The following is a 24,646-nucleotide window of genomic DNA, read 5'->3' as shown; positions in this document are numbered from 1 at the left end:
TTGCTTCTATTGTGACAAGAGGCACAACTCAATGCTTCATTACAGCAGATATCCCATCTCACCCCAAAGAAGCGCTTCTTTAACAAAAAAAAACACGGGTTTAATTGCAAAAGCAAATCCCGATACCCAAAATTCAAAAAATTGCCAAGAGACACCATGTTGCTCAAAGGCACAAAAAGTTCAAACGCTGCCCATCGAAGCATAAAGTGGATTAGTTATAGAACCAGTTACCACCAGACCAACTCAGGTTGAGAACAAAAACTTTAATTCACAATTAAGTAAATCGCAAAAGTTAAAGAAACTTCCATTAGCAAACAAAACTATAAAAAATCAGTATTGTGAGCACTTCTCTAAAGCCACAACTACTGCATCGAATAATGGGCGGTACGTCGTACGACAACCACTAGAGTTACAATTTTGCAATACCCCACATAAAGGTATAAAAAACAAAGTCAGAGTTACCTCTGACAGTCGATATATTAAAAGCACATAAAACTTTCGGCCCCGCAGGATGGCTTTCGCCAATAATGATACAAAAATCCTGCTTAAAAAATCTCAAGTTATATGGCGCGCTACTAAACGCCAAATTAGTGCATACGCACTTAAATATACTTGTAAAATATAACAAAATTTTCTCCAAAAGTCGAAAAATAGACATTTTCATTAATTTTCAAAAATAAATAAAATCAAAAAGGAAGTTAAGGGATCACCATACTCCCAATGCGATACAGTGACGCACCTACACTTACAAAAGGCAAAGGTCGCTCTTATTACATCTATCCCAGCGCTCTTCATATGGGTGGGTTATGGGAATTAGCTGCACAAAGCATCAAATTAATTATGAAGAATTCTCTACTCCACGAATCGAAGCCGTTCCCCATTCACGGCCATTCTCTCGCAAGATCCCTCTATTGTCACAGTCCTAACTCCAGGGCTAAGGAGTACCCATTCTGGCCACATCTGAGCCATTCAGAAAAGGCAAAGAATACATTACCGGTATACCAAACCGATAAAATAGGAAATTGTAAATAACCGCTAATAAAATTAAAAAAAGCAAATAACTTTTTTGCTATAATAATACAATAAGTCGTCAAAATACGCTTTTATTACTGCCTCAAGCGCCAATACTTACACAAAATACAATTTTCTATTAAAAGCAAAATCGCTTCTTACAGCTAATATTTTGCGCCCTCGGCTACTCCACCAACAGTAAGCCGAGTTGTATGTCTCAGATTACATATATAAAACTTGGCAAAATATTCGCCTAGAGGGCCCAGGATGTTTAAATGAGTTAAGGATCCACCCCCTCTACTCGGTAAAACTGGCGCATCCTAATGCAACAGCGCAATTCACCACACCACACCAACACAACTCACCACACTTGTTCCCACTCAACAAAAAGGATGGACAACGGGATGGGACTCTCAATTCGCTCTTCACAAGCCGCGCATCAACATTCACGCATTAAAATTCGCTACAAACATTCGCACGTTAACATCCGTCTACTTTTACAATCTGCACTGCGCCGCGTCAACATACGTTCCGGTTATTCGCCGATCCTGAGTGCTACGTTAGTTCGATTCATCAGCACTACGTCAAGTCATCGATCCATCAGTAGCCACCGGGCTGCATTCGGGGGAGACATCATTTCACGGTCCTAAACTGGAGACCGTCTCTTCGACTTGCTGTTGATAATCTTTTTACATACTTATATGTATTTATAATCGGCATTTGTATTGTGCGTTACATATTTTGTTATCTACTAAATTAAACCGAATTTAAACATAAATTGCGCTTGCAGTTTTTATTAACACAAAGTGGCGGTGAGTGAATGATTTTGGATCAACTAATGGGTGCACATTTAACTATATATATATATATATATATATATTTCTTTTTTTTATAGGGGGAAGCATCAAAAGCCGAAATGCAGAACTTTAATCCGCTAAACCTAACCTACTCCCAACTCCATATTCTCCCACGGGACCACCTGATTAGGTATTACTTCGTGGGAGTGATAAGACATTTAAGTCTCTTCTATAGCACGGACTGACGGACGCCTATTCTGCTCTCTATTCTGCGCTGACAGCTTTCCAGTTCTCAGTGGACTTACACATAAGTGTCGTCAAATTTTCCACCGTTAAACTACCACCGAGTGTAGTTTTAAGTTTTTCCCTTGCACTTAAAAAGCGAGGGTAATAAAAGAATACATGCTCAGGGTCTTCAAAGCACTCTGAACACGTCGGACAATTCGGACTAATGTCGTGCTGGAATCTGTACAGGTGGAAATCCAGGTCCCCATGTCGTCTATCGATCCAAGAATGGATGTCCGGTATCAGTCCGTAGGTTCACCGTCCTTTGAGTGAGGTTTGCCACCGCTGCTGCCATATCGTTAAGCTTTTCATTCTCTCTGCTCTTTTGGCTCCTATAGATGGCTCTGGTAATTTGTACACTCGTTCGTATTCGTCACCCTGGATGTCAATGGGCATCATACTGGCTATTACTTCAGCAGCATCGCTCGAAATTGTTCGGAAAGCACTGATAACTCTTAGTGCCGACAGTCTGTGCACTGTGTTTATTTGTCTGGCATATGCTTTGATGCCTAGAGCCTGGATCCATATTGGAGCCGCACATAACATAACCGATCTCATTACCTTTGCAAGTAATAAACGCCGGTTGAAACGCACGCAGCCTTTATTTGCCATCATTCTATATAAGGCATTCAGGCATTCGCTTTATTTGCAGTGTATTCTAGGAGTCTACTATTACTATGAGCAAGACTTCTGTCTTTTTCTCAGCCAGTTCTAAACTCATTGATGAGAACCATTGGCGCAGACCGTTTATGCACTCATTGCATTTGCTTTGGAGGTCGTCGAGGTGTTTAGCCACTGCTACCACAATAAGGTCGTCTGCGTATGCAACTAATTTAATAGCTTTCGGTTGGTGTCTCCTTAGCACTCCATCATACATTTTGTTCCATAGAAGGGGGTCTAGTACCGAGCATTGCGGGACTCCACTCGAAATCGAGTAGCTCTTGGCTTTTAATTTTTCCGGCTATGGCCAATATTTCTTCTTCACTAACTAGCAGTGGTGGCTCTATGACTTCGGTTCGAGGCTTAAAATCGACAACAGTGTTCGGTTTTATGAATGAAGCGAGTTTGCCTGTTGAAAGTGCGCTTGCGTTCTTGAATGAAATTGTTCTTGTTGTAAGATTTACTACATTTGGTAGCCATATTGACTTGTGACGCCGCTGATGCTATTTCGGGCATTTGTTGTTTTTGTAGAACAAAATTTGTAATTTTTGCGGGTGACACATCTACAAGTGAACGCATATAGGTATGTATGTTGGGTATGCATTATTTGTGTGGGAATGTCATACGCACATATTTACATGTATACGCATATAAGTACCCCCTTGTCCACAGACCTGTGTTTCCCTGCGGAACTACCTGTAGGCTTTCCTTCGCAGGGCAGGTATTGTTTATGTATATAACAGCTCCTTTATATTTATGTTCTTATGGTGTCATAGGTTTACAGCATCTCGGGACTGCACTCTCGGCCTTAAAGCGATTTCGTCTTCTCGAATCCTTTGCATAATATACGCTATTATCTCACATACAATATCCCATGGTAGATGAGAAGTTAGCATAAAACTTACTACGTCCCTTGAACGTATGGGTAGGAGCTTTCCTAGTTTATTTTAAAGTATTTGCCTTTCCTTTTAGAAGCGGACACATTCCACCAGTACGTGGTCTGCTGTTTCAATATAATTTTCGCAGCGTAAGGTAGTAGTTCACCTCCCCATGATCCCGCGTAACCCATTCTCTAATATTGGGTATCATCTCTCCTGCCATTTCCGGAGGCATTTCTCCTCATATCTCGGACTGATGAGCAACGCTCAGCTGGTATGTCTATGGGGAGTCTTCCCGATATAACATGGATAACATCATCCGATACTGTTCTGAATGCACAGCAAGTTCTCAGTGACGCCAGTCTGTGTACCGAAGCAACTCCTCTCATATACGAGCTATGTCTAATAGAAGATATCCAAATTGGCGCCGCGTACAGAATGATGGAGCTACTGACGCTTGTCAGCAGCTTTCTGACTAGTTGTCTGGGGCCTCGCATATTGGGCATTATTCTTGCTATTGCCGACACAGATCTCGCCGCTTTTATGTGTGTGGCAATTAGGTGCTGCTTGAACGAGAGTCTATGATCCAGGATTATTCCAAGATATTTGAGATGTGGGCTTGACTTTATGGTATGCCCATCAATACATATGTATCTCAATTGATTCCACTGTTTTTCGGCTGCTCATTAAAACCACCTCAGTTTTGTGTGCAGCTAGCTGTAAGCCAGCTGTCTCGAGCCATTTTTTAATATTGTTAATGCTTTCAGTACACTTGTTTCTCGCTTCATCTAGGGTTTTCGCTACTACTACGACCGCAATGTCATCCGCGTATCCTACTATTTTTACCGCCCAGGCATCGCGACTCTCAGAATTACTTTGATTCGCTGAGTTGAAAGCGTTCTTTATATCTAGGGTAATGACAACACAGCACTGTTTGCCACCCCAACGCCATCTACTCCCTTCCAGTGCTTTTCCCGCTATTTTGGTGACCGCATTTATCGCATCTACTGTGCTACGTCCTTTCCGGAAACCGAACTGCATTGGATTCAACCCAGAGTCTCCTTCGGTATATTTCTCTAGCCGCTTACAAATAATTGTTTCGAAAACTTTTCCAGCCGTATCAAGCATACATAAGGGCCGATATGACGAGGGTTCTTCTGGAGGTTTATCCCCTTTGAGGAGAAGAACGAGGCGTTGACGCTTCCAACATTTGGGAAAGATCCCTTCCTTCAAGCAGCTTGTGTATGCGTTTTGGAACAATGTTGGCTTTCTTTGGATGATACGCTTAGTTACGAAGTTGGGTATTCCGTCCGGGCCGGGTGCTTTGCCAATTTTGATTCTTTTCAACGCATGTTGTATTTCTTCGTGGGACACTTCAGCGATTTCATCCAGATGAATTTGGAAAATTGGCACTTGCATAGGTTCGCATCTTGGGAATAAACTATGAACTATCTTACGCAAAATTGCGGGAGATATAGGTGGTGTTCTTGATCTACCTATTTTCTGCATTACAATTCGGTAGGCTTTTCCCCAAGGGTCGTTATCTACTTCTGAGATAAGTTGGTTAAAGGCATTTCTTTTGCTGTTGGCTATGGCTTTATGCAGTTCTTTCCTTTTTTTCCGAAAGTTTATAAGAAGTTCCGCGAAGTCACCTCTTCCTCTAGCACGTTGCTGTCTACGTCGAAACTTGAGACATTTCAGCTCTCAGTTGCGCGATTTCTTCAGACCACCAGTATAGCGGGGCTTTGTTTCTTCCGTCTTTTCTTCGAGGCATCGTGGCATCGGCTACCGTTACAAGTGATTTTGTGATGTGTATACAAGTATGTGGGTTTGTGTATGCGTTATTTGTGTACCAATGTCATACGCACATATTTATGTATGTACATATGATCAGTGCGCACATGTTATTATTGATAAGTGATAATATGATTTGAATTCGCGAAAGCGAACATAAACACATACAAGGTCTGTCGCAAAAGAAACAGAAAAAAAACAACAAAAAATTAATATTTTTCAAAAGTTAATTTTTTTATTCGAAGTAGTTTCCTTGTGCTTCGATACAGCGTTTAGCCTGGTCAATTAGCATTTCAAATGAGTGTTTAAGTTCATTTTTCGGAATGCTCTTGAGAATATCGGTCGTCGCCTTTTGGATAGCTGAAATGTCCTGAAACCAGCGTCCTTTCATGAGCAAATGAAGTTTTTGAAATAGGTAAAAATCACTGGGTGCCAGATCAGGTGAGTAGGGTGAGCGATTAATGGTTAATATGGCGTCGACCGATGACACAGCGCATTATCGTGCAACTGGCGCCAGGACCCTGCCTCATGGTATTGTGGTCGAGAACAACGAATGCGTGACAAAAGACGCTTCATAACACCAAGGTAAAACACAGCATTAATCGTTTGTCCAGGTGGGTCGAACTCTCGGTGTACAATACCCTCGGGATCGTAAAAACAAATCAGCATTGTCTTTATTTTTGACTTCTGAAGACGACCAACTTCTGATCGTCACAGAGGTCCTCACGACCTTCTTGGAATCGCTTAAACCACTGATGCACATTACTATGGGATAGGCACTGATCCCCATAAACTTTTTTCATCATTTCATATGTTTCAGTAAACGTTTTCCCACGTTTAAAACAAAATTTTATATTTGCTCCTGGCATTTTAAGACCAATGACCAAAAGCTGCTGTCACTTTTTGATCGATAACATCGATTGTAGTTATCCAATTGTTTTAAAATGAAATGTCAACAAGAGATCAAACTTTTTATTTCATATACCCACCAATAGGTGGCGTCACCAGAAACAGTTATATTTAAAAAGTTCTGTTTCTTTTGCGACAGACCTTGTAATTTAAAAAATTTCGAAGAAAAATATGTTTAACTCCCTAACTTGACCGAATTTGACTTCTCTCCGAAATCAATAACTTGAAAAGTAATAAAAATAGAGCACATTCTTGAGTTTTCCATAAGCTCAGAAATTCTATTTTTTTATCTTAAACTAATAACGTTTAATGTATTGTTCTGATTCTAATTTCTATTTATTCTAATTAATGAAAGTTCTAAGCGTTGAGTAATTATAATTTGTCATAAAAACTTTTTTTCCTATGAATTTCTTTTTTATATTTTAATAATTTCGTGTTAATCACTCAAAAACACATTTCAATTGGTAGAAATCTTCGAATATTATATTTTGAACAAGTTTTTTTATGTGCTATCTACACAACCTTACATAATTGAATCGTGACTCCGCTCGGCTGAGTTTGCCACTAATCGTTTTTAATTTAAGAACTGAGTCAAACTAATATTGAATTGAAATTTTTATTATTCGTCTAGAATCCTTTTTTTTTGTTCAGATTTTCGGTTTAAATCCTTACCTAATATTCTTCTTGCACATGTTGCTACAGAGTAAAATAATTCGTCGAGGGAGCGCAGTCCTAGCAGGAACTGGAAAATGGACAAAGAACAACGTTTAAGAAAATCCAATGGAAAACTGGAAAATGCTATTGTAAAATATATTAATTATAATTACAAAGAAAACCTAATTATGATTGCAAGATATGTATGTATATTAATTGTTATTACAAAAAAAAAACAGGAATGCTTGTTACCATAAAATAAAAAAATGAAATAAAATTCCAGAAACAGCAAAATGACTAATGAGGATTCTTTACGGGCAAACCATCCATCCTCTCAATCCTCCTACTCCTAACCCACCTCAGTATACACAATAGTTAGAGAGGTGTTCGAACGAATATACATATAGACCTTAATCGTTTATACTGAACAGCGTTACAACACTCTGGCCAAGCGCCACGAAGTTAGTGTATGTCGACCTTCTATTAATACTTTTAATAATCTATATATTATTCTAAGACAAGATTTCCAGAGATCTAAAAACGTACAGAGACAAATAATACATCAAATTAAAGTGTGCGATCTGAAACTTTGCACAAATTTTACAGATTTTAAATTCATTGAACCACTTTTGATATATTTGCGTTTAAAGTTCTTCAATTTTTACATTAAGCTAATATAAGCAGCGCTTCTACAGAAAAGAGCATATATGTAAGAGAATGAATAATTAAAAATGTTTCTGTCATTTGCTTTCGTTACACACATACCCACATACGCGAAGGCGCAAGTGCGAAATCTAACAACAACAATGTTGTCTGCTCGGTAGCAAAATGACAATAAGCATAGATAACTTGATACGAGACTCTTTGGTTCGAGAGAGAGCTGTCAAAACTCGCATTTTTTATAACATTTGCCAATGATGCCACTGCTGAAAAATATTAACTTGGGTATTTAATAAATTATACAAAACACTAAATTAAACACTTTGAAAATGCATACATACATATATATGTAAATGCTAAAATGCAAAATCATTAATTAATTTACATAAACATTTATTTTGCCAAAATATGTTCGCACAGTTTCATTTCACACTAATTTCGTCAAGTAATTATAGCGCTGCTTTTCTGGCATCCCGCCTTTTTCACTAACTGCTGGTTGACGGCACCCTGATTGTGTTTTGTTGCCAGCTCAGAAAACAGATCAGCTGCAAGCGAGAGAGCAAGAAAAGAGATTCTAATCAAGTTATCTATGACAATAAGAGAATGACGAATATTACAAATTACAAATGTTTGCTTTGGCATGTGCACTGGTACATACATACATATGCATGCGCTAAGGCGCTATCTACGATTTGACATGCGCTCTCTTCTATGTTGCACGAATATGTATGTACGAGCTAAGGAACACTGCGCTTTGACATGCGCACTCTACTTTGTTTTATATTCACACATACATACTTACAAACATATGTATGTATATATATATGTATGTATGGGCGAAGACGCAAGTGCAAAATCTAACAGAAATATTGTTGTCGGCGTTATTTTGATTAGAAGTGTTATTGCGTTAGGTAAGCTTTGAGTCAGTTCAGTTTTCTTCCAAAAGTCAAGGCGGCTATTACCAGCGAATACATACATACTACATCGAATTTCAGTTCAGATTCAGATTAATTATTAAAAATAAAATGCCAAACCAAAGGCGAATTAGACGAAAAAGGAGTTTAACAGGTCGAAGAGAAGAGGTGAATGTTATAGATAAAAAGGAATTTTTAATTGTTAATGTATGTATGTATATGAATTGACCTGTTTTATTAGAGCCGTAGTCATGCAGGATCTATGGCAAGTTATTTCAAAGCTGCCCTAAACTCCGTAGTTCTTCCGGAGTATAGTTCGCTTGGGGGTTTGACTAATATATGTTTACACTGTAAAGCAAAACATTTCGGAAGTGAAAAGGTACCTGTACTTTTCATTGTTTTATATTCGTAATATATGTATATACATACTTATTGTCTTAATATTTGGTTGAAATTGTTACTAGGTAAGAAATGGCTTTACGACATGTTGTCATGGCGGAAAAGTTAAACTTCAAGAATTACGTGTACCTGAGTTTTTGAAAGCTGTGTTAGAAAATGATTTGAGCTCTTGGCGGGGACACTATTTGGAGAATATTCGGCAGCTAAATAGTTCGTTTGCTTTTGCATCATTCGAAGCGAAAATTGCGGAGCCTACAGGGCGCGGACCATATTGCTTCCGAATACATGGATCAATATATCATAGGGTAGGTCCATTGCATGCAGATCATCCTTCAGAATCCTCCTACGCCCAGCTGTTTATTCTTGACACGGATCAAGCAACTGATATAAGGGCACAACATAATTCAAACTGCGATAGGTATTTGCTGAGAGAAATCCACGAAATGCTTTCAAATATTAACCCCTTGGCAAATGAGTATAAGCATATGGCGCAGGTTGAACGCGAAGAGGAACAGAGGGCCAGAGAAGAAAATCGCAATGCTCGCCGAATTAGCATGCTACTTTTGCTTAGATCGATTATTACGTGATATTCACCAAAATGAAATACCTTTTGGTGGAAAGGTTATTTTATTAGGTGGTGATTTCAGGCAAGTTCTTCCTGTGGTGCCCAATAGCTCACGCGCCGCTATAGTTGGTAATTGTTTGAAACGGTGCTCACTTTGGAAATTTTTTAGGTGTCTCAAACTCTCAACGAATATGCGTTCTAAAGAATCCTTATATAACAGTTTTCTTTTGCGTGTTGGAGAAGGTCGAGAGCTCTCTCCAGAGTCGAAAATCAATATACCAGAAGAGATAATTTTGCTAAATGAAAATTTAGTGGATTGGGTATTTCAGCCTCAGTCTGGTGTTATTAGTCAAAACCATTTGAAGGATCGGGCAATTTTGTGTCCAAAAAATGATCACTGTACGATAATAAATAGCGAAATAGTAAATATGTTGCCCGGTGAAGAAAGGGTATATTATAGCGTGGATACTGTCGTTTCTGAAGATCCTCAAGAGCATGTCGGATTCCCTACAGAATATCTAAACTCCCTTAATTTCAGTGGAGTAGCGCCTCATGAGTTAAGGCTTAAGGTTGGAACAGTTGTGATGCTAATCCGCAATCTTAATACATAAGAATGGTTGGTCAATAGGACTCGCTTGATAGTAAAAACGCTACATTGTAATTGTTTGGAGGTCGAAATTTTAACCGGTGAATCACAAGGGAAACAAATTTTATTGCCCCGTATAAATTTACAGCCCAGCGAATCAACACTTCCTTTTATTTTAAAGCGTCGCCAATTTCCAATAATTGTAGCATTCGCAATAACAATAAACAAATCTCAAGGGCAGACTCTAGCAAGAGTTGGTGTTTTCCTCAAGGAGGATTGTTTTACGCATGGCCAGCTGTATGTATGTCGCATTGAGTCGAGTACGATCTTCTCAAGATATCAAAGTTAAGACTTACGACCAAAATAAAACCACTGTATCTGTAGTTTTCCATGAAGTACTTGAATAAATTGAGTTTTTACAAAATTTTTTTTTTACTTTTTTCATTTTAAATAACGGAGTCCCCCAATTATCGGGGTTATTACTAGTTGTAATAACAACAGAGGCTGTTAGCTAACATACTCCTACTCGCCCGGATAAAATTTCGACCAACATGCATTTGGTGGTCAATCAAATTTGTAGCCCCAACACTCGCATGCTCCTCCCGCCTACCGATTTCAACAACCCACTGTTCCAAGTAATTATATGCAAAATAATCAGGTATTTATACCGTGGTTCAATAAGTACGTGAATAACCTCCATATTACCGTAGAAATACCGTCTTTAATAGCAGATAGAACTTGCCAACTATACCATCGATCCCGATGGAAGCGAACCAGTCGATACACTCAACGCAGGTTAACTACAAGAATAGAACCACTGCCTTTCAAGACAATCGACCACCGAAGAGTACGTTTTCCGCACAATTGGCTTGCTTTCCTAATAAAATACGATGTAATTTCTTTACTAACGCAGTAGAATAGATCCTGACAGAATATCTGACGGCATTTTCCACTATAACATTTACGATACTGCAAAGCAAGATGATCTTGATACTATTCATTGTTATACTCTTGCAACCTGTTGCTAAAGAGTATAATAGTTTTGTTGGCCCCACGGTTGTACGTATCACCTAAAACTAAGCGAGATAGATATAGGGTTTTTACATATAAATGATCAGGATGATAAGAAAATAAAAATTGAGATACCTTGATGAAACTTGGTATGTGTGTCCTTTGGAACCACTGAGAGGACTTTATTAGAGCCGGCGTGGTACCGCCCACATTTTGGTGAAATCCTATATCTGGGGACCCGACCGACCGATTTCGACTAAATTTAGTACTTAGCATTCTTCCTACATTTCTATGTCACAGTGTGAAAATAGGTGAAGTCGGACTACTTCCATATAACACAATTTAAAATCCCATTTAATTTTTTCACTTTCCTTTACACAAATAAAGATATGTGAACTGGTCTACGGAAAGGGGGCTTAGGTGTCAAAAACTCAATGAGATAACGAGAAACTGACGAAACGAGTTGTTTATTTTTAACAGTTGTTTCCCAGAAAACTAGTTTTCGCACGTTAGCTCCCTTTTCGTAGACCAGGTCACATATAATTAATTTAACGGAATAAAATTTTGCAGAAATAATTCGCTTTTTCGAAATCCGGCTGACTTTGTTCCATATGATTGGTGATAGTATGTGAGGTACCTTAATCAAACCCACAGAACATATCCTTGTATATGGCATGGTAATATCTAATAGATAAAATCGGGTCGAAACAACCCCAAATCCCATATACAGCTGTTGACAGCTAATTAGAAACGACACCTATTTTGAGGTAAATGATGTTATTTTCCAATAAATCACGTATATTTAGTGTTTTCACTTATATTCTTGAAACCTATGTTAAACTTAAACTCTAATAGTAAAAATGTTGTTTAAAATTCGTGTTTGTTTTGAAGATTTTAACAAAAACATGTGGAATCAACGATTGAAGTGCGACAACTAATTAGAAACGAAAATATTTTATCAACAAAAAATAATGATATTGGACTTGCTTACTTTCAGTTAGTATTTTGTTGGTTATCTCTTCTATTTTAATATTGCTTCACATCGATTTCAAATTTACGTTATACGACTCTGATATGACGACATTGACATAGTTCAGCGAATTAAAAGACAGCGGCTACGCTGGCTAGGTCATGTTGTCCGGATGGATGAAAACGCTCCAGCTCTGAAAGTATTCGACGCAGTACCCGCCGGGGGAAGCAGAGAAAGAGGAAGACCTCCACTCCGTTGGAAGGACCAAGTGGAGAAGGACCTGGCTTCGCTTGGAATATCCAATTGGCGCCACGTAGCGAAAAGAAGAAACGACTGGCGCGCTGTTGTTAACTCGGCTATAATCGCGTAAGCGGTGTCTACGCCGATTAAGAAGAAGAAGAAGTTATATGACTCTGACAGCGCACCAATCCATATTTGGGATATTTTTGGTGTATATGGCTCTTTTAACATCACCCAGAGATATTCCATAGGTTTTAAGTCTTGGCTGGACGATTTCCAATCCAAAACATTGATAGAATTTTCATTAAAAAACTTTTGTGTCAACTTAGACGTATGTATGCTTTGAATTGTTATCTTCCTTATAACAGGCAAATTTTCCTCAGCACTTGGCAATATGACATTTTTTAAGATGTCGACGCATTTATCCTTGTTTAAAATTCCATTAATCTTATGAAGTGGACCAACACCATTCCAGATAAAATATTCCCACACCATGATTGATCCTCCACCATACCCAACTCCGCGTGGAACATAGCGACAATCAAATTATTGAATTATTGGACGGCAAATATACCTTCGACCATCAGGACCTAAGCGATTAATTTTTGATACATCGTTCCAAACGACATACCTCCGTTGATTTGTTATCTTAGACCAATTAGAGTTGGTAAAGCCTATGCGTCGTTTCTACGAATTTTAGTCAGAAGTGGGTTCCTGCGTGCTTCCCTGCCGTGAAGTCCAGAAACGGCCAAACACCGGGAAAGTGTATTCTTGAATAGTTGGCCATTATATTCATCTTGAATTTCAAGTAGAATGTCAGTGGAACTATATTTTTGGGTCTCTTCGGGAGATAATGTTAAATTCCGCTGCATATTTCTGTTGAATTTTTTCGGATTTTTTCTTTGCGTGCAATATTGAAAATAGTTTTAAAATTCTGTATATGCTTAAGGACAATCAAAACAATTTTGTTTTAGCATTTGACCTTATTCGAAAAATCTTTCCAGACCGACGAAAGTCAAAAAGAGTAGGTGTACATCTGCAACATTGCCTTATTAAAAACTTCATTAATACATTTTGAGATATTTTAACCAAAACTTTGAAACACAGCCTTTCCAGAAATCAATAATATTCCTTAAGGAACTTTAATTCTTTAAACAACTGTTTCTAATTAGCTGTCGCACTTAATGAACCTTCTACATCGTAACGCCTTTACTATTTGGGAAAAAATTAAAAGAACTTTAACTTCACAACTGCAAAACAGAGTGAATTTAGTAGTAAATAGAGTAACACGAACAATGCAAGACTTTTAGGAATATAAATAACGGTATATCAAAATTGTTTATCATTATAATCATCAGCCACCTACAAAAAAGGAGCGTTTCTAATTAGCTGTCAACGGCTGTATGTACTAGGTATAATGATTTTGGTTTTTCTAACAAATCTTATGCCGAATATGAAGGCCAGTGTATAAGTTATATATAGTGTATGTATATATAAAATTGCTTAGAATCCAATCCTCTGGTTAACGATTTACACCGTAAGATATTTCCTTGACCTTAATTCCTGCAAGTTGAAAGAGTACCAAATGCTCGGTTGCACAAGAACTTAGCCCTTTCTTATTTGTTTTTTGTTTGTTTCGGAGGGGAAATCCTTCAAAGTTGTTGCCGCTGTAGGAAGGACTTGCGGAACAGTACGTCTATGTACTAAATCTTTAATATGCTGGGTTAGCTTGTATTTGGCCTTGCGGGACCGCTTTTAGATATTACTTCGCATGATCAAGCTAGGAAAAGATGTCTCTTCACAAACTCCCTGCGGGATTATTCAGCAGGTCATAAGCTTCTTTGCTGTCGTTCTTGCCCATACCAGCTTTGATTGCAGCATGTGGCTTATAATGTTGTCAGGCGTCACACTTTGGTTTATTATTTCTTCGATGGTAGTTCTCTCTATTACGTATCTCGAGCAGAAGAAAAATATGTGCTCGACGTTTTCATCGGTTGCAGAATGATCATTTTGTGTCATCATTGGCCAGGCTGGTACGTTCTTAATGAGCCTATCCCTCCATCTTCCTTTTTCTGCCGCGTACCCTTGGCTTTGCCACTCTTCGAAAGTCTCATGCTTCTCCTGTTTCTCCTATTTTTGTTCGTCAGCTGTTAGACGCTTATTCGTAGCTTTAGATTTTTGGGACGCTCTATTGAATCCTTAGGCCACTAAATCCGGTGGCAAAAAACCAGATATGGTACCTCCTGTTTCATGTGAGACCGTTCTAAGCACACAGGTCATTCTGAAGGCGCGTAGTCTGGATGCTGCCATATAGGAGCCGCGTACATCAGTGGTGACTAGCTGACTTCAGCCAGTAAGTATCTTTTACTTTGACCAGGGCCACCAGTGTTAGACATTATGCTTGACAAGACCGCTGTCACTGTAGCTGGTTTGACACAGGCTTTTTTAACATACGCTTTGAAATTCAGCTTCGTATCAATCATAACGCTAAGACACCTCTGGGACTTTTGCTGTGTAATGCTGTATCCATCGATATCTAAGGTGACCGTTTCTAGTTTTTACCTGCTCGTGATAAGCACCGCTTAAATCCTTACTCCGGCCACCTGTTTGAATTTGAGAAAGTTCTTTCGCAACGATCGTCACAGCAATGTTGTCTACATAGCCAATTGTTTGAGTCTCTTTAGGCAGCGGCTGGCGTAACGTAGTTTTTTGGACATTCATCGGTGCTGTACAGTAGCAGTCTGTGAGACAGATATTATTAATTATCCTTAGCAGATATCCGGGTGTGTTTTTTGCCTCTAGAGCCCAAATGATATGTGACCAGAATTCAGAATTAAAAACATTTTTCATGTCAAGTGTGACAACTCCGCAATATTTTTTATCGCATCCACTTGGTTCCCTCAATGGCCTTGGCCCCAATGTCCGTCAATTTCCGACTACGTCTATGTGTTGTTGTTGTCTTCTGAAACCAAATTGGTTTTCAGACAAGCCAGGCAGTTCTCCTTCTAGGTGACCTTCCAAACGTGTGCAGATCAGCTTCTCTAATATTTTAGCCATTGTTTATTATATATTATTGTTTAATTTCTGAAGGAGAACCAGGCGCTGCTTCTTCCATACTCTTGGGAAAACGCCTTCATTTAGGCACCGAAAAAAAAATTTCAGCGAAGGCCTTCTTGCTGTGTTTAACTGCGATCTTAAGTGCCTTGTTTGAAATGTAATCAAGTCCAGGCGCCTTTGCATTACCGAATCTCTTCGCCACTTCTACTACCTCTTCCTCGTCGATTGACAAAGCTTCAACTACTGATGGTATTCTTCTGCTCGTTTGCTGTTCCTGCGTTGGGAAAAAGCGTTTACCACCTTTCTAGCAGGGTAGCAAAGGTTGGTGCCTTGTTCCTACCCCCCTGACTTTTGCCAATGCTATTCTATAGGCATCGCGCCATAGATTTTCATCCACCATCTCGCATACTCCTTTGATGCTTAAGGTCTTTCTTCTTTTAATAGATTTTTTGAGCTCATTACACTGTCTTTCACATTAATTTTCTTCCACGCAGTTTTGTGTATTCCTACGTACTGAACCTTTTTTGGGAGAGGCTTTATGACACTCGCTTCTTAGTGCGCAGTATGCAGACCTTCGGGATGCGTTTTGTCTTTTCCAACACATGCTAGCATTTCAGCTTGTCGGTCTAAGTCGATCGAGCTACCTAGTCTTTCATACAGAATGAGGTCGAAGATGTCCTCCTCTAGCGTTTCAACCTCCATACTTTTCCGTGGCATTTTCAGAATGCCTCGATTTCGTGTCTGCTTGCCAGTCATTCCAGTATAATGGCAACTTGATCGCTATACTTATGTGTGAAAGTCACACATTTTCCACCATGGCCTGGTCACCTAGCATATTGCATTTCTTCTTTTCATAAGTACCTGTGTTCGTCATCTGCATCTTCTTCATTTCCAGGAGTATCTCGCTTTTTGCCGTCCTCCATGATTCGAGAGACGGTCTCCCCAAGCTCTTTGAGGGCATCTTCCTTCTTGACAGTTCTAAGTACACGGACTGTACGGAAAGTAACAGGACTGAGTCGATTTAAAAAAAAATGTTGAACCAATCGTTACAATTCTTTAAAAACTGTCAAAATAGGCTTCTTCTGCGTCGATGCAGCGTTGCCAGCGCGATTTCCAAGCATTGAAGGCGTCACGAAAGGCATTCCTCGAAATAGCCTTGTGAGCCGTGCTGCTTGGATCCCCTCTGTCGTCTCAAAATGCTTGCCTTTAATCGGCCTTTTCAGGTAAGGAAACAAAAGAAGACCGGGTGGCCACATCTGAGCTGTAGGGCTGCTGCGGAAGCGTTGCGATGCCGGCCTTGGTTAGGTAGCTGTTCACAAGAAAAGCAGTGTGAGCCGGGGCGTTGTCGTGGTGCAACTTGCAATCGGATGTGATGTCTTGACGGATCCGATTGACCCTTCGTTTGAGTCTCTCGAAGACTTCCACGTAAAACTTGGCGTTGACGATTTGTCCAGTAGGAACTAATTCATGGTGGACGATGCTTTTGATGTAAAAAGAAATAAGCATCGTTTTCATTTTGGATTTGCTCATTTTCCCTTTTTTCGGGAAAAGGCCGGAAGATTGCCTCTTTGTCTCGGGATCATACTCAAAAATACTTGACAGGTGACGACCTTTGATTAGGTTATTCAAAAATTGGGGGTCACTTTCACACATTTTCAAGTTTTCTTGGCACACTTCCACTCACGGCAATTTCTGCGCTGAATTTTCGGCTTGCACCACTCCAGAAACACGTCGCGCGAAATCGTTTGTCCTGAATCTCTCAGTGATCGGAGACAACTGATCAGCTGCTCGTTCGTTAGCTAGGAACGCCCTCTACTGAATCCGCGCGCTTCGAAGTTTTAATTAAGTATTATTCTTTATTTCATTTATTGAAATAACTTTATTTTCTTTATTCAAAAATAGCTTAATTTTTTTTTCCTTAAATTTACTTACATTCTTCTTCGATTGCTCAAACTCAGCTGTTTATTTTTAGTAAGTATTATATCTATATTAATAACTTTTATTCAAAAATACTTTGTTTTACTAAATATTGTGTCCACATTGCATATTTGGTCAGTTGGTTGGTGAATGCAAAGTAATCAAATTCTAAGGAATTCAAAAGACTTGATTATGTGAAAATCGGCATGTGCCGGAAATGCAACTACGATTGATTTTTCCAGGGTTTGCATATCTCAGTATGCTTCCCCTCGTAATTTAAAATATTTGAAATACATTTATTAGATTTTTTAATTAAATTTTTCTCTAGATGGTCTTTAACGTTTACATTAAAAATATTATTTTAGGAATCTGCTAATATTTCGTAAGTGTTTTAATTTATTCTTTACATTAGGGATTGGTTCAAATGTAATTTTCGATAGTATTTCTTTTGAATATTGTGAAATCTGAATAATTATTATAATATTATTGTCCTGAAAGGCGACTATGATTTTAATATTTCTGTAGCTTTCGAAGTAATCTGTTAAGTCAAGTTCTGTTTTTGTTAAAATGTTCGTTGGAATTACTCCTAGCTTGCTAGAGAATATTTGTCCAAAGTCGTCGATATGGTCACGTAAAAGTGAGATGTCATTGTTTATTTGGTAAATTTGTTCTATAAATGTTATTTCATCCTCTGGTCATGCTATTTTGTTTTGCATAGAGTTTTTAAATTTGTTTACGTAATTTCCTATTAAAATTTGCTTTTGGTTTATGTGTTCAGTAATGTTTTGTATTTGAGAAGATATGGAATGATTTACAAAGGGAAATTATTAATTAATATTTATATAGGGACGGCTTGTTTATTTCAAGATCGTCTTCATTGTCCTGCGATAAGCTATAGTCTTTTTCCTAGTACATTTAACATTCTTACTTATGGTGTGTAATAAAGTCTTGGTTTCGACAGTGCTAGCATTAAGATGTTTTTATATTTTCGAAAATTAAATTTAATTCGTCTGTGTAAGCAGTTATATTAACAATGTGGAAGATTTTGTTGTATTGGTCAATTATTTTCAGTTTTCCTCTTTTGATCGGTATGTATACGTTATTGTTATCATCTGAAAAGGTGTATATTGGTTTGTTTAAAGTTTAACTTTAATTTTAAGATTATCTTTATCTTGATATTTTTTATTTTGTTTCACATGTGTTTTATAATATTTCAATTCAGTCTTATGCCCGGTTTCACAGTCCATACTTATGTTGTACTTAAGATAAAACAGGAAAATATTGTTTTACAGTTCATACTTATGTAATGCTTAAGTACTGAAAAGAGGAGACTTAAGCAGTGCTTAAATAACAGCTAATTTTTGTTTTGAATTTGCTTTGGATTTTCAGCGACATCTTTCGTAGCGTAGGGCAAGTGTCCGTTCGTTTGCACTCAATAACAGCTTATACTTTTCCTTCAGTTCCAATAGGTGCTCCGACTCGCTAGTGATGAAATTTGGGGTTCTTTTGTTGTTTTCATCAATTTTTGATATAATTTTCCTCGCAAATTTATGTATTGTCTGTTATAATTTAAATATTTCAAACATATTTTTATGAATGACATTTGTAAAACATATGTTGCCCATAACGTTGCCATATATCATAATAAGATTTTATAGAAATTGAGCATTGACTGTGAAACGCAAACGACCACTCAGTTTGCAACAATACTTAGCTAAGATTTTATTTAGGCACAACTTAAGTATGGACTGTGAAACCGGGCATTAGTGTTCTTTAAATTTTCTTCGTCGATTATACTAGCATTTATTTTTCTATAGTTTCTACGATTTTGATCACCTCTAATTTCTTTTTATTTAATCTAAGTATGTAGCTTTCTTTTTTCTTCAAAATTGTACCATGGACCTTATGGGATGTCCACAATAATTTTAGATTTATTTTAATATAAAAACAGACACAAAGTTGATGATTGAATTGAAAATGAAATGGAGAGTGAAAATGATGAAACGTGCTTGCAGTCGGGATGATGCGCCAAGAAGAAGGAAAAATGGCGGTTCGTCAAGCTGACAGCTTATCCAGTTTTTGGGTTGCCATATCTATGCTTTTTGCAGAGTTGCTTTTGTGGTTGTCACATTACTTTGGGGTTGCCACATCACTCCCCCCTATCGGGAAGACGAAAGCGTACTCGATGACCAGATTTTGTTTGGTACTCTTTGAGTTGAACTGTTTGATTCGACGGGGTTTTGTAATCTTCGGCAACGAAAGCTGCTTTTAACAGGTAATGGTAATGTTTACGTCCTTCCCTCGGATTGTGACTTTGAAAAATTTGTCCCCGCGTTCGACTACGGGAAATGGTCCCTCGTATGGTGGTTGAAGAGGTGGACGAATTGAGTCATTTCGCACGAAGACTGATGGTGTTGAGTGTAAGTTCTTTTTTACGAATGGTACGTGCGCTGAGTTGTTTGTAGTTGGTGACGGCTTTAATGACTGCATGCGTATGCGTAAATTTTTGACGAATTCACCTTCGTTGGCATTGTGCGTATGTTTTTTGGCAAAGAATTGGCCAGGTAATCGAAGTGTATTTCCATAAACCATCTCTGCAGGTGTCGCCTTTAAATCATCTCTCCATGAGGAGCGAACCCTAGAAGAATGAGTGGGAGAACTTCGACCCAGTTGTCTGTCATGTTGCATTTTATCGCTGCTTTTAATGATCTGTGCCATCGCTCTATAATTCTGTCTGACGCGGGGTAATACGCTGTGGTACGTAAGTGCTTGATGCCTCAAAGTCTGGAAAGTTCTCGGAATAGTGTAGATTCAAATTGTCTACCTTGATTCGTTCTTACTCTACTCGGTACTCCAAATCTAGTGATCCAGTGCGTGTAGAAATTGAAAGCAATTGTCTCTGTCGTCATGCCTTCGAGCGGGAGTGCCTCTAACCATCGGGAATAACGATCGACTATTGTCAAACAGTATCGATAACCCTTGCACTTTAGCTCTTTGGCACGGGATGCACTGCCTGGACCATAAGCGGCAATCTTTTCGGAGACTCGGCCGTACAAATTTTTCTGCAATCAATTTAGTTGTTTTATCGGCGCCGGTGTGTGTCATGTTATGTATGGAGTCGAAAGCTGTTCTACGAAACGAAGGAGTTAAGTACGGTCGGACTTGGCTGGTGCTTACGTCACAAAAGATGTCTACAGCGGTGCCTGGAATCGTGAAAGGTTTGATTAATAGGCTGGTATTCGAGTCTTCTAAGTTTTTTAGCTCTGTGTCAGACTTTTAACTCTCCGCAAGTTTGGCGAAGTCGATGGTGCTTGGAGTATGAATGGCGTCAATACGTGACAATGCATCAGCTACTACGTTTTCTCTTCCGGGGATGTATCGAATATCCGTTGCGAATTGTGCGATAAATTCCGAATGACGCATTTGACGTGGAGATGCCTTTTCAAGCTTTTGCTGGAACACATACTGCAGTGGCTTGTGGTCGGTGAGGATGAAAAATTCTCTTCCTTCTAGCATATGTTGAAAATATTTGACTTCTTTTTATGCCGCTAATAGTTCCCGATCGTAAGTGCTGTATCTTGTTTGTGTTTCGGTAAGGCGTTGGTCGTTGGTCGTTGGTCGTTGTCGTATTGTTGTAGTACCTACCGCAGCTTGCATCATCAAACTGCCATAATAAGTCGTTTTTGCATTGTTGAAATGCCTCCTTTGCTTCAACTGTACAATAGGGGTAGTCTATTTTTGTAACACCTACTTTACATGCCATAACACGATGAGGAATAGTAATAAAATGATAACTGCGTTTTTAGTTTTTCGATTTATTTCAAAAACTTCACGCAGAATTTAAATTGAAAAAATTCATATGTTATATGCGAAGAAGAAGAAGACAAATTTTGATTTAGAAGCAATAAGACTAATTTAAGTACAAGACAAATACATTTTTATAGTAAATATACGTTTTAGTTCATTATTTAATTCATTTTGATATTATTTGAGATAAACTTAAGATTTAAACTATATTCAGATTTACAAAAAGGGTAAATTTCCTGAATAACTTTGATGGCTCTTTCAGCGCAAATATTAGATCTTTTTAAATTCAGAATGGCAGAATCTTCCTTTACCCAGTGTTTAAGAAAACACTTATGCGCAGTTTCGAATTGCTTGACGGATTTTTCCAATATTTCAAAATCGTTGTTATGAAAACGGTGATCCGAGAACCAAGCATCATACCATGCGCTGCATACGAACTGGCAAATTGGCAAAAGTTGTATTCTGTGTTCCGGTATTAGTATGAACGTTAAAATCGCTAATATAGCTCTAGAATTCCATCGAGCGTTGCTGAGCGCTGGTAAAACTCTAAATTTTATGTATGGGAACTTGTTGTTTACTTCATAATATTTAAAATATTGCCCTAGTTCATATAAAAATTGCATGTCATCACGCCATTTAATAGATTTTAAGATCAACTTTTCTTCGTTTTGTTTGTAGTTTTGTTTTAGGTTTTCGTAGTTCATAATCAATTCGGTAAATATGTCATAACTGATGTTTGGCGATGTCGACTTTCCACCTAGTACTTCATTCATCACATGCTTCAAAATTAAATCTAATACATGATGTTGGCATCCAATATACTGCGGTGGGGACAAATGTTTTTCCTGAAAACATTTCTGCAGTAAACGAACAACTCCACTTTTAACCCCTGTATTAACGTTTGTTGTGTCACTAACAATCATTTTAATGGAATTCCAAAGGTTAAATTTATCCAATACATTCCTTATTCCTTAAAAAAGTTATAGAAAGTTAATTAATGCTCTAAAAATATATTATTAAATAGAAACCTTCAAAAATTGACAAACTTTTCCCGTTTTCAAGAACCATTGCCGCTACTCTTACTTCCTTAGCTTCATTTGTTAACACCACGGCCTGCACTTCTTTCTTCCCAAATTTCTTGCCGTCGAAATGAATGCACCAAATGTCATCTCTTAAGGAATTCTTATAATTTTTTTCCATGTTCAACGCTGCTTTAATCATCGCTTTGTGAATACCTGCTTGTGTTGGTGTTGCTATATTTATTCCTTCTTTGGACAATTCTTTGCATATTTTAGCGGCATTTTTGGTGCTTACATGGGCTGTTGTTACCATTGTCACTGCTGCTTTTGTTGAACACTTCGCATTTCTTTTTCTTTGAAGAGGAGCTTTATATTCACCAACAGGTGGAGAATGTGATTGCTCGACAGATTCAGCTGATGATGTTGAAGTGTTGAGCGCCACTTTATTTAAACACGAGGTGCTTTGAACATTTTTTCTTAAAAGGGCAGCTTTGGAGGGATGCACACAAACTGCTTTAGCTGTCGTGTACCCAACTTCTCCATTTGTAGTTGTTTGGAGTTCATACAACTTTTTGTCCTCAGTTCCTAGCCAGACACCTTTTAAATCAGTTATATCACATAACTTGTTGAACGCCATTGTAACATTTCTGCCATCCGGGAATTTTAAAAATGTTGAATAATCATTTAAAACTTTTGTTATCTTCCGTTGTGCAGCTATACGTGTTATGCTCGGAAAGTTTAGTTTCGACCACAAGGCAATCATTTCGTCTTTTCTTTTTCAATTTCTTCGAATCATTTCGTTTCAAATCTGGCATCTTTTCTTTTTCAATTTCTCCGTTTTTGCTAATTCATTATACTTTCCTATAATCACGGTCTGTTTTGGAATCTTACACAATTCACTCAAGGGGTTTTCAATGTTATTGATTTCTCTTCTCTTATTCTTAGATTTTTCAAATGTTATTAAATTGTTTTCCCATTGTTTTGAATTTTTTAAAACTTCAGCACCACTTTTTTTAAAAGACATTGTTAATTAAAAAAGACACTTTCACTCCAGCCGCCACGCACTGAATGAGAGACCGACAGCTAAATAAAGGCAACTGGCGCGACGCTTATACGAAGTTTCAATCATTCATAAAGCATTTACTCAAATTTACCGTTATCTATTTTTGTCATATGCAAAAATACGACGAATAACGGAAGAAGAGCAAAACAAAACAGACACAAAGAAAAGAACATAATCTCATATGGTGTTTTTTCTTGGCATATGTATGAAATTTTCATACGAATTTTCAATTTAAATTCTGCGTGAAGTTTTTGAAATAAATCGAAAAACTAAAAACGCAGTTATCATTTTTTTACTATTCCTCATCGTGTTATGCCATGTAAATTTTTTCCATGAATCTTTGGAACGTTTGACTGGCATTCCTTAAACCAAAGCACATAAACGGAAATTCAAACATGCCGAATGGTGTTGTAATTGCAGCCTTTGGATGATGTCGTTTCGGCTCGATGATATCAAATATCATGGTGGTAGGCGAATTCGTATTCACGGAAGATGTGATCCATGAATCTTTGGAACGTTTGAAAAACCAAAGCACATTTTCAAACATGCCGAATGGTGTTGTAATTGCAGCCTTTGGTATGTCGTTGCAGGCTCGGTAACGACGTATAGTCGCCTGAAATCTCCACAAGGCCTCCACTCGCCCATAGGCTGCGCGATGGACGACAGATGCCTGCGTTCAGCAAGAGTTGTATCTCGGCTTTTGCGGCTTCTAACTTCTCGGTTTAGAGAAGACTGGTGGTCCTTTGGTGACGATATGGTGCGTGACAAAGAGTTGTGGTTTTTGACTGAGGACTTTTCCATCGTGATGTCTTCGAATTCCCTCAATAAATCGTGGAACGGCTGATAATCTTTGGTGTAAGATAAATTGGAAACTACCTTTTTATTTGTTGATATTGAACACAGTTTGCTGGTGTTTGTGACGTCGTCGATGAGTTTGCGTTGACTGCTAAGTTGAAATGCGATAGAAAATCAGCTCCGATGATGACTTGTGACACGTCAGCAATGATGAACTTCCAGGAATATCGGCGGCGTAGACCCAGATTGAAAAACATAGTTTTTTCGCCGTAAGCTTTTATAGTGGAGCTGTTTGCTGCGTAGAAGTAGTTGTTTTTGTCCGGGCATTTACATTGTTGTTGCGTCGGTGGAATTACGCTGACTTCAGCTCCCGTGTCGATGAGGAGGTTTATTGCAGATTTTTTGTCTTGAACGATTAAGCGGCTGGTTTTTATCGTTGAGCCTGTCGTCGACCGCCATTGACGACAGACTAGTTAGTTTAACTTTTTTGCGTAAGGGCTACGACATTTTTTGGCATCGTTACCAAATTTGTGATGGTACCAGCACAAACCATTCGAATTGTTGTTTTGCATAGCGGAACGTGACGGAGGACGGCTTCTGCTGCGACTTCTAGGCCGACGATTTATGTTCGCCTTTATTGAGGCTATCTCTTTCG

At 38.3% G+C, this 24,646-nt stretch overlaps 2 protein-coding genes across 2 annotated transcripts in view; one reads left to right on the top strand and one right to left on the bottom strand.

Annotated features, from left to right (window-relative positions):
• Nucleotides 1–24,646, bottom strand: part of LOC126765291 (craniofacial development protein 2-like) — a 332,304-nt gene that overhangs the window by 49,296 nt on the left and 258,362 nt on the right. The window lies entirely within an intron of this gene.
• Nucleotides 8,489–9,737, top strand: LOC126765330 (uncharacterized). Its single transcript, XM_050483051.1, has 3 exons — nucleotides 8,489–8,730; nucleotides 8,804–8,941; nucleotides 9,027–9,737. Exons 1-3 carry the CDS (start codon nucleotides 8,674–8,676, stop codon nucleotides 9,546–9,548), a joined length of 717 nt encoding a protein of 238 aa, XP_050339008.1. The 5' UTR covers nucleotides 8,489–8,673; the 3' UTR covers nucleotides 9,549–9,737.

This window comes from Bactrocera neohumeralis, unplaced genomic scaffold (genome assembly GCF_024586455.1).
Source record: "Bactrocera neohumeralis isolate Rockhampton unplaced genomic scaffold, APGP_CSIRO_Bneo_wtdbg2-racon-allhic-juicebox.fasta_v2 cluster10, whole genome shotgun sequence".
Lineage (NCBI taxonomy): Eukaryota > Metazoa > Arthropoda > Insecta > Diptera > Tephritidae > Bactrocera > Bactrocera neohumeralis.
The sequence above is the reverse complement of the archived record's forward strand: the minus strand, read 5'-3'. Positions and strand labels throughout refer to the sequence as shown.

Coding starts and splice junctions, on each gene's coding strand:
- LOC126765330 (XM_050483051.1), top strand. CDS start 8,674: ATGCCAAACCAAAGGCGAATTAGACGAAAAAGGAGTTTAACAGGTCGA. Junction 8,731..8,803: donor TAACAGGTCGAAGAGAAGAG/GTGAATGTTATA, acceptor CTGTTTTATTAG/AGCCGTAGTCATGCAGGATC. Junction 8,942..9,026: donor AACATTTCGGAAGTGAAAAG/GTACCTGTACTT, acceptor AATTGTTACTAG/GTAAGAAATGGCTTTACGAC.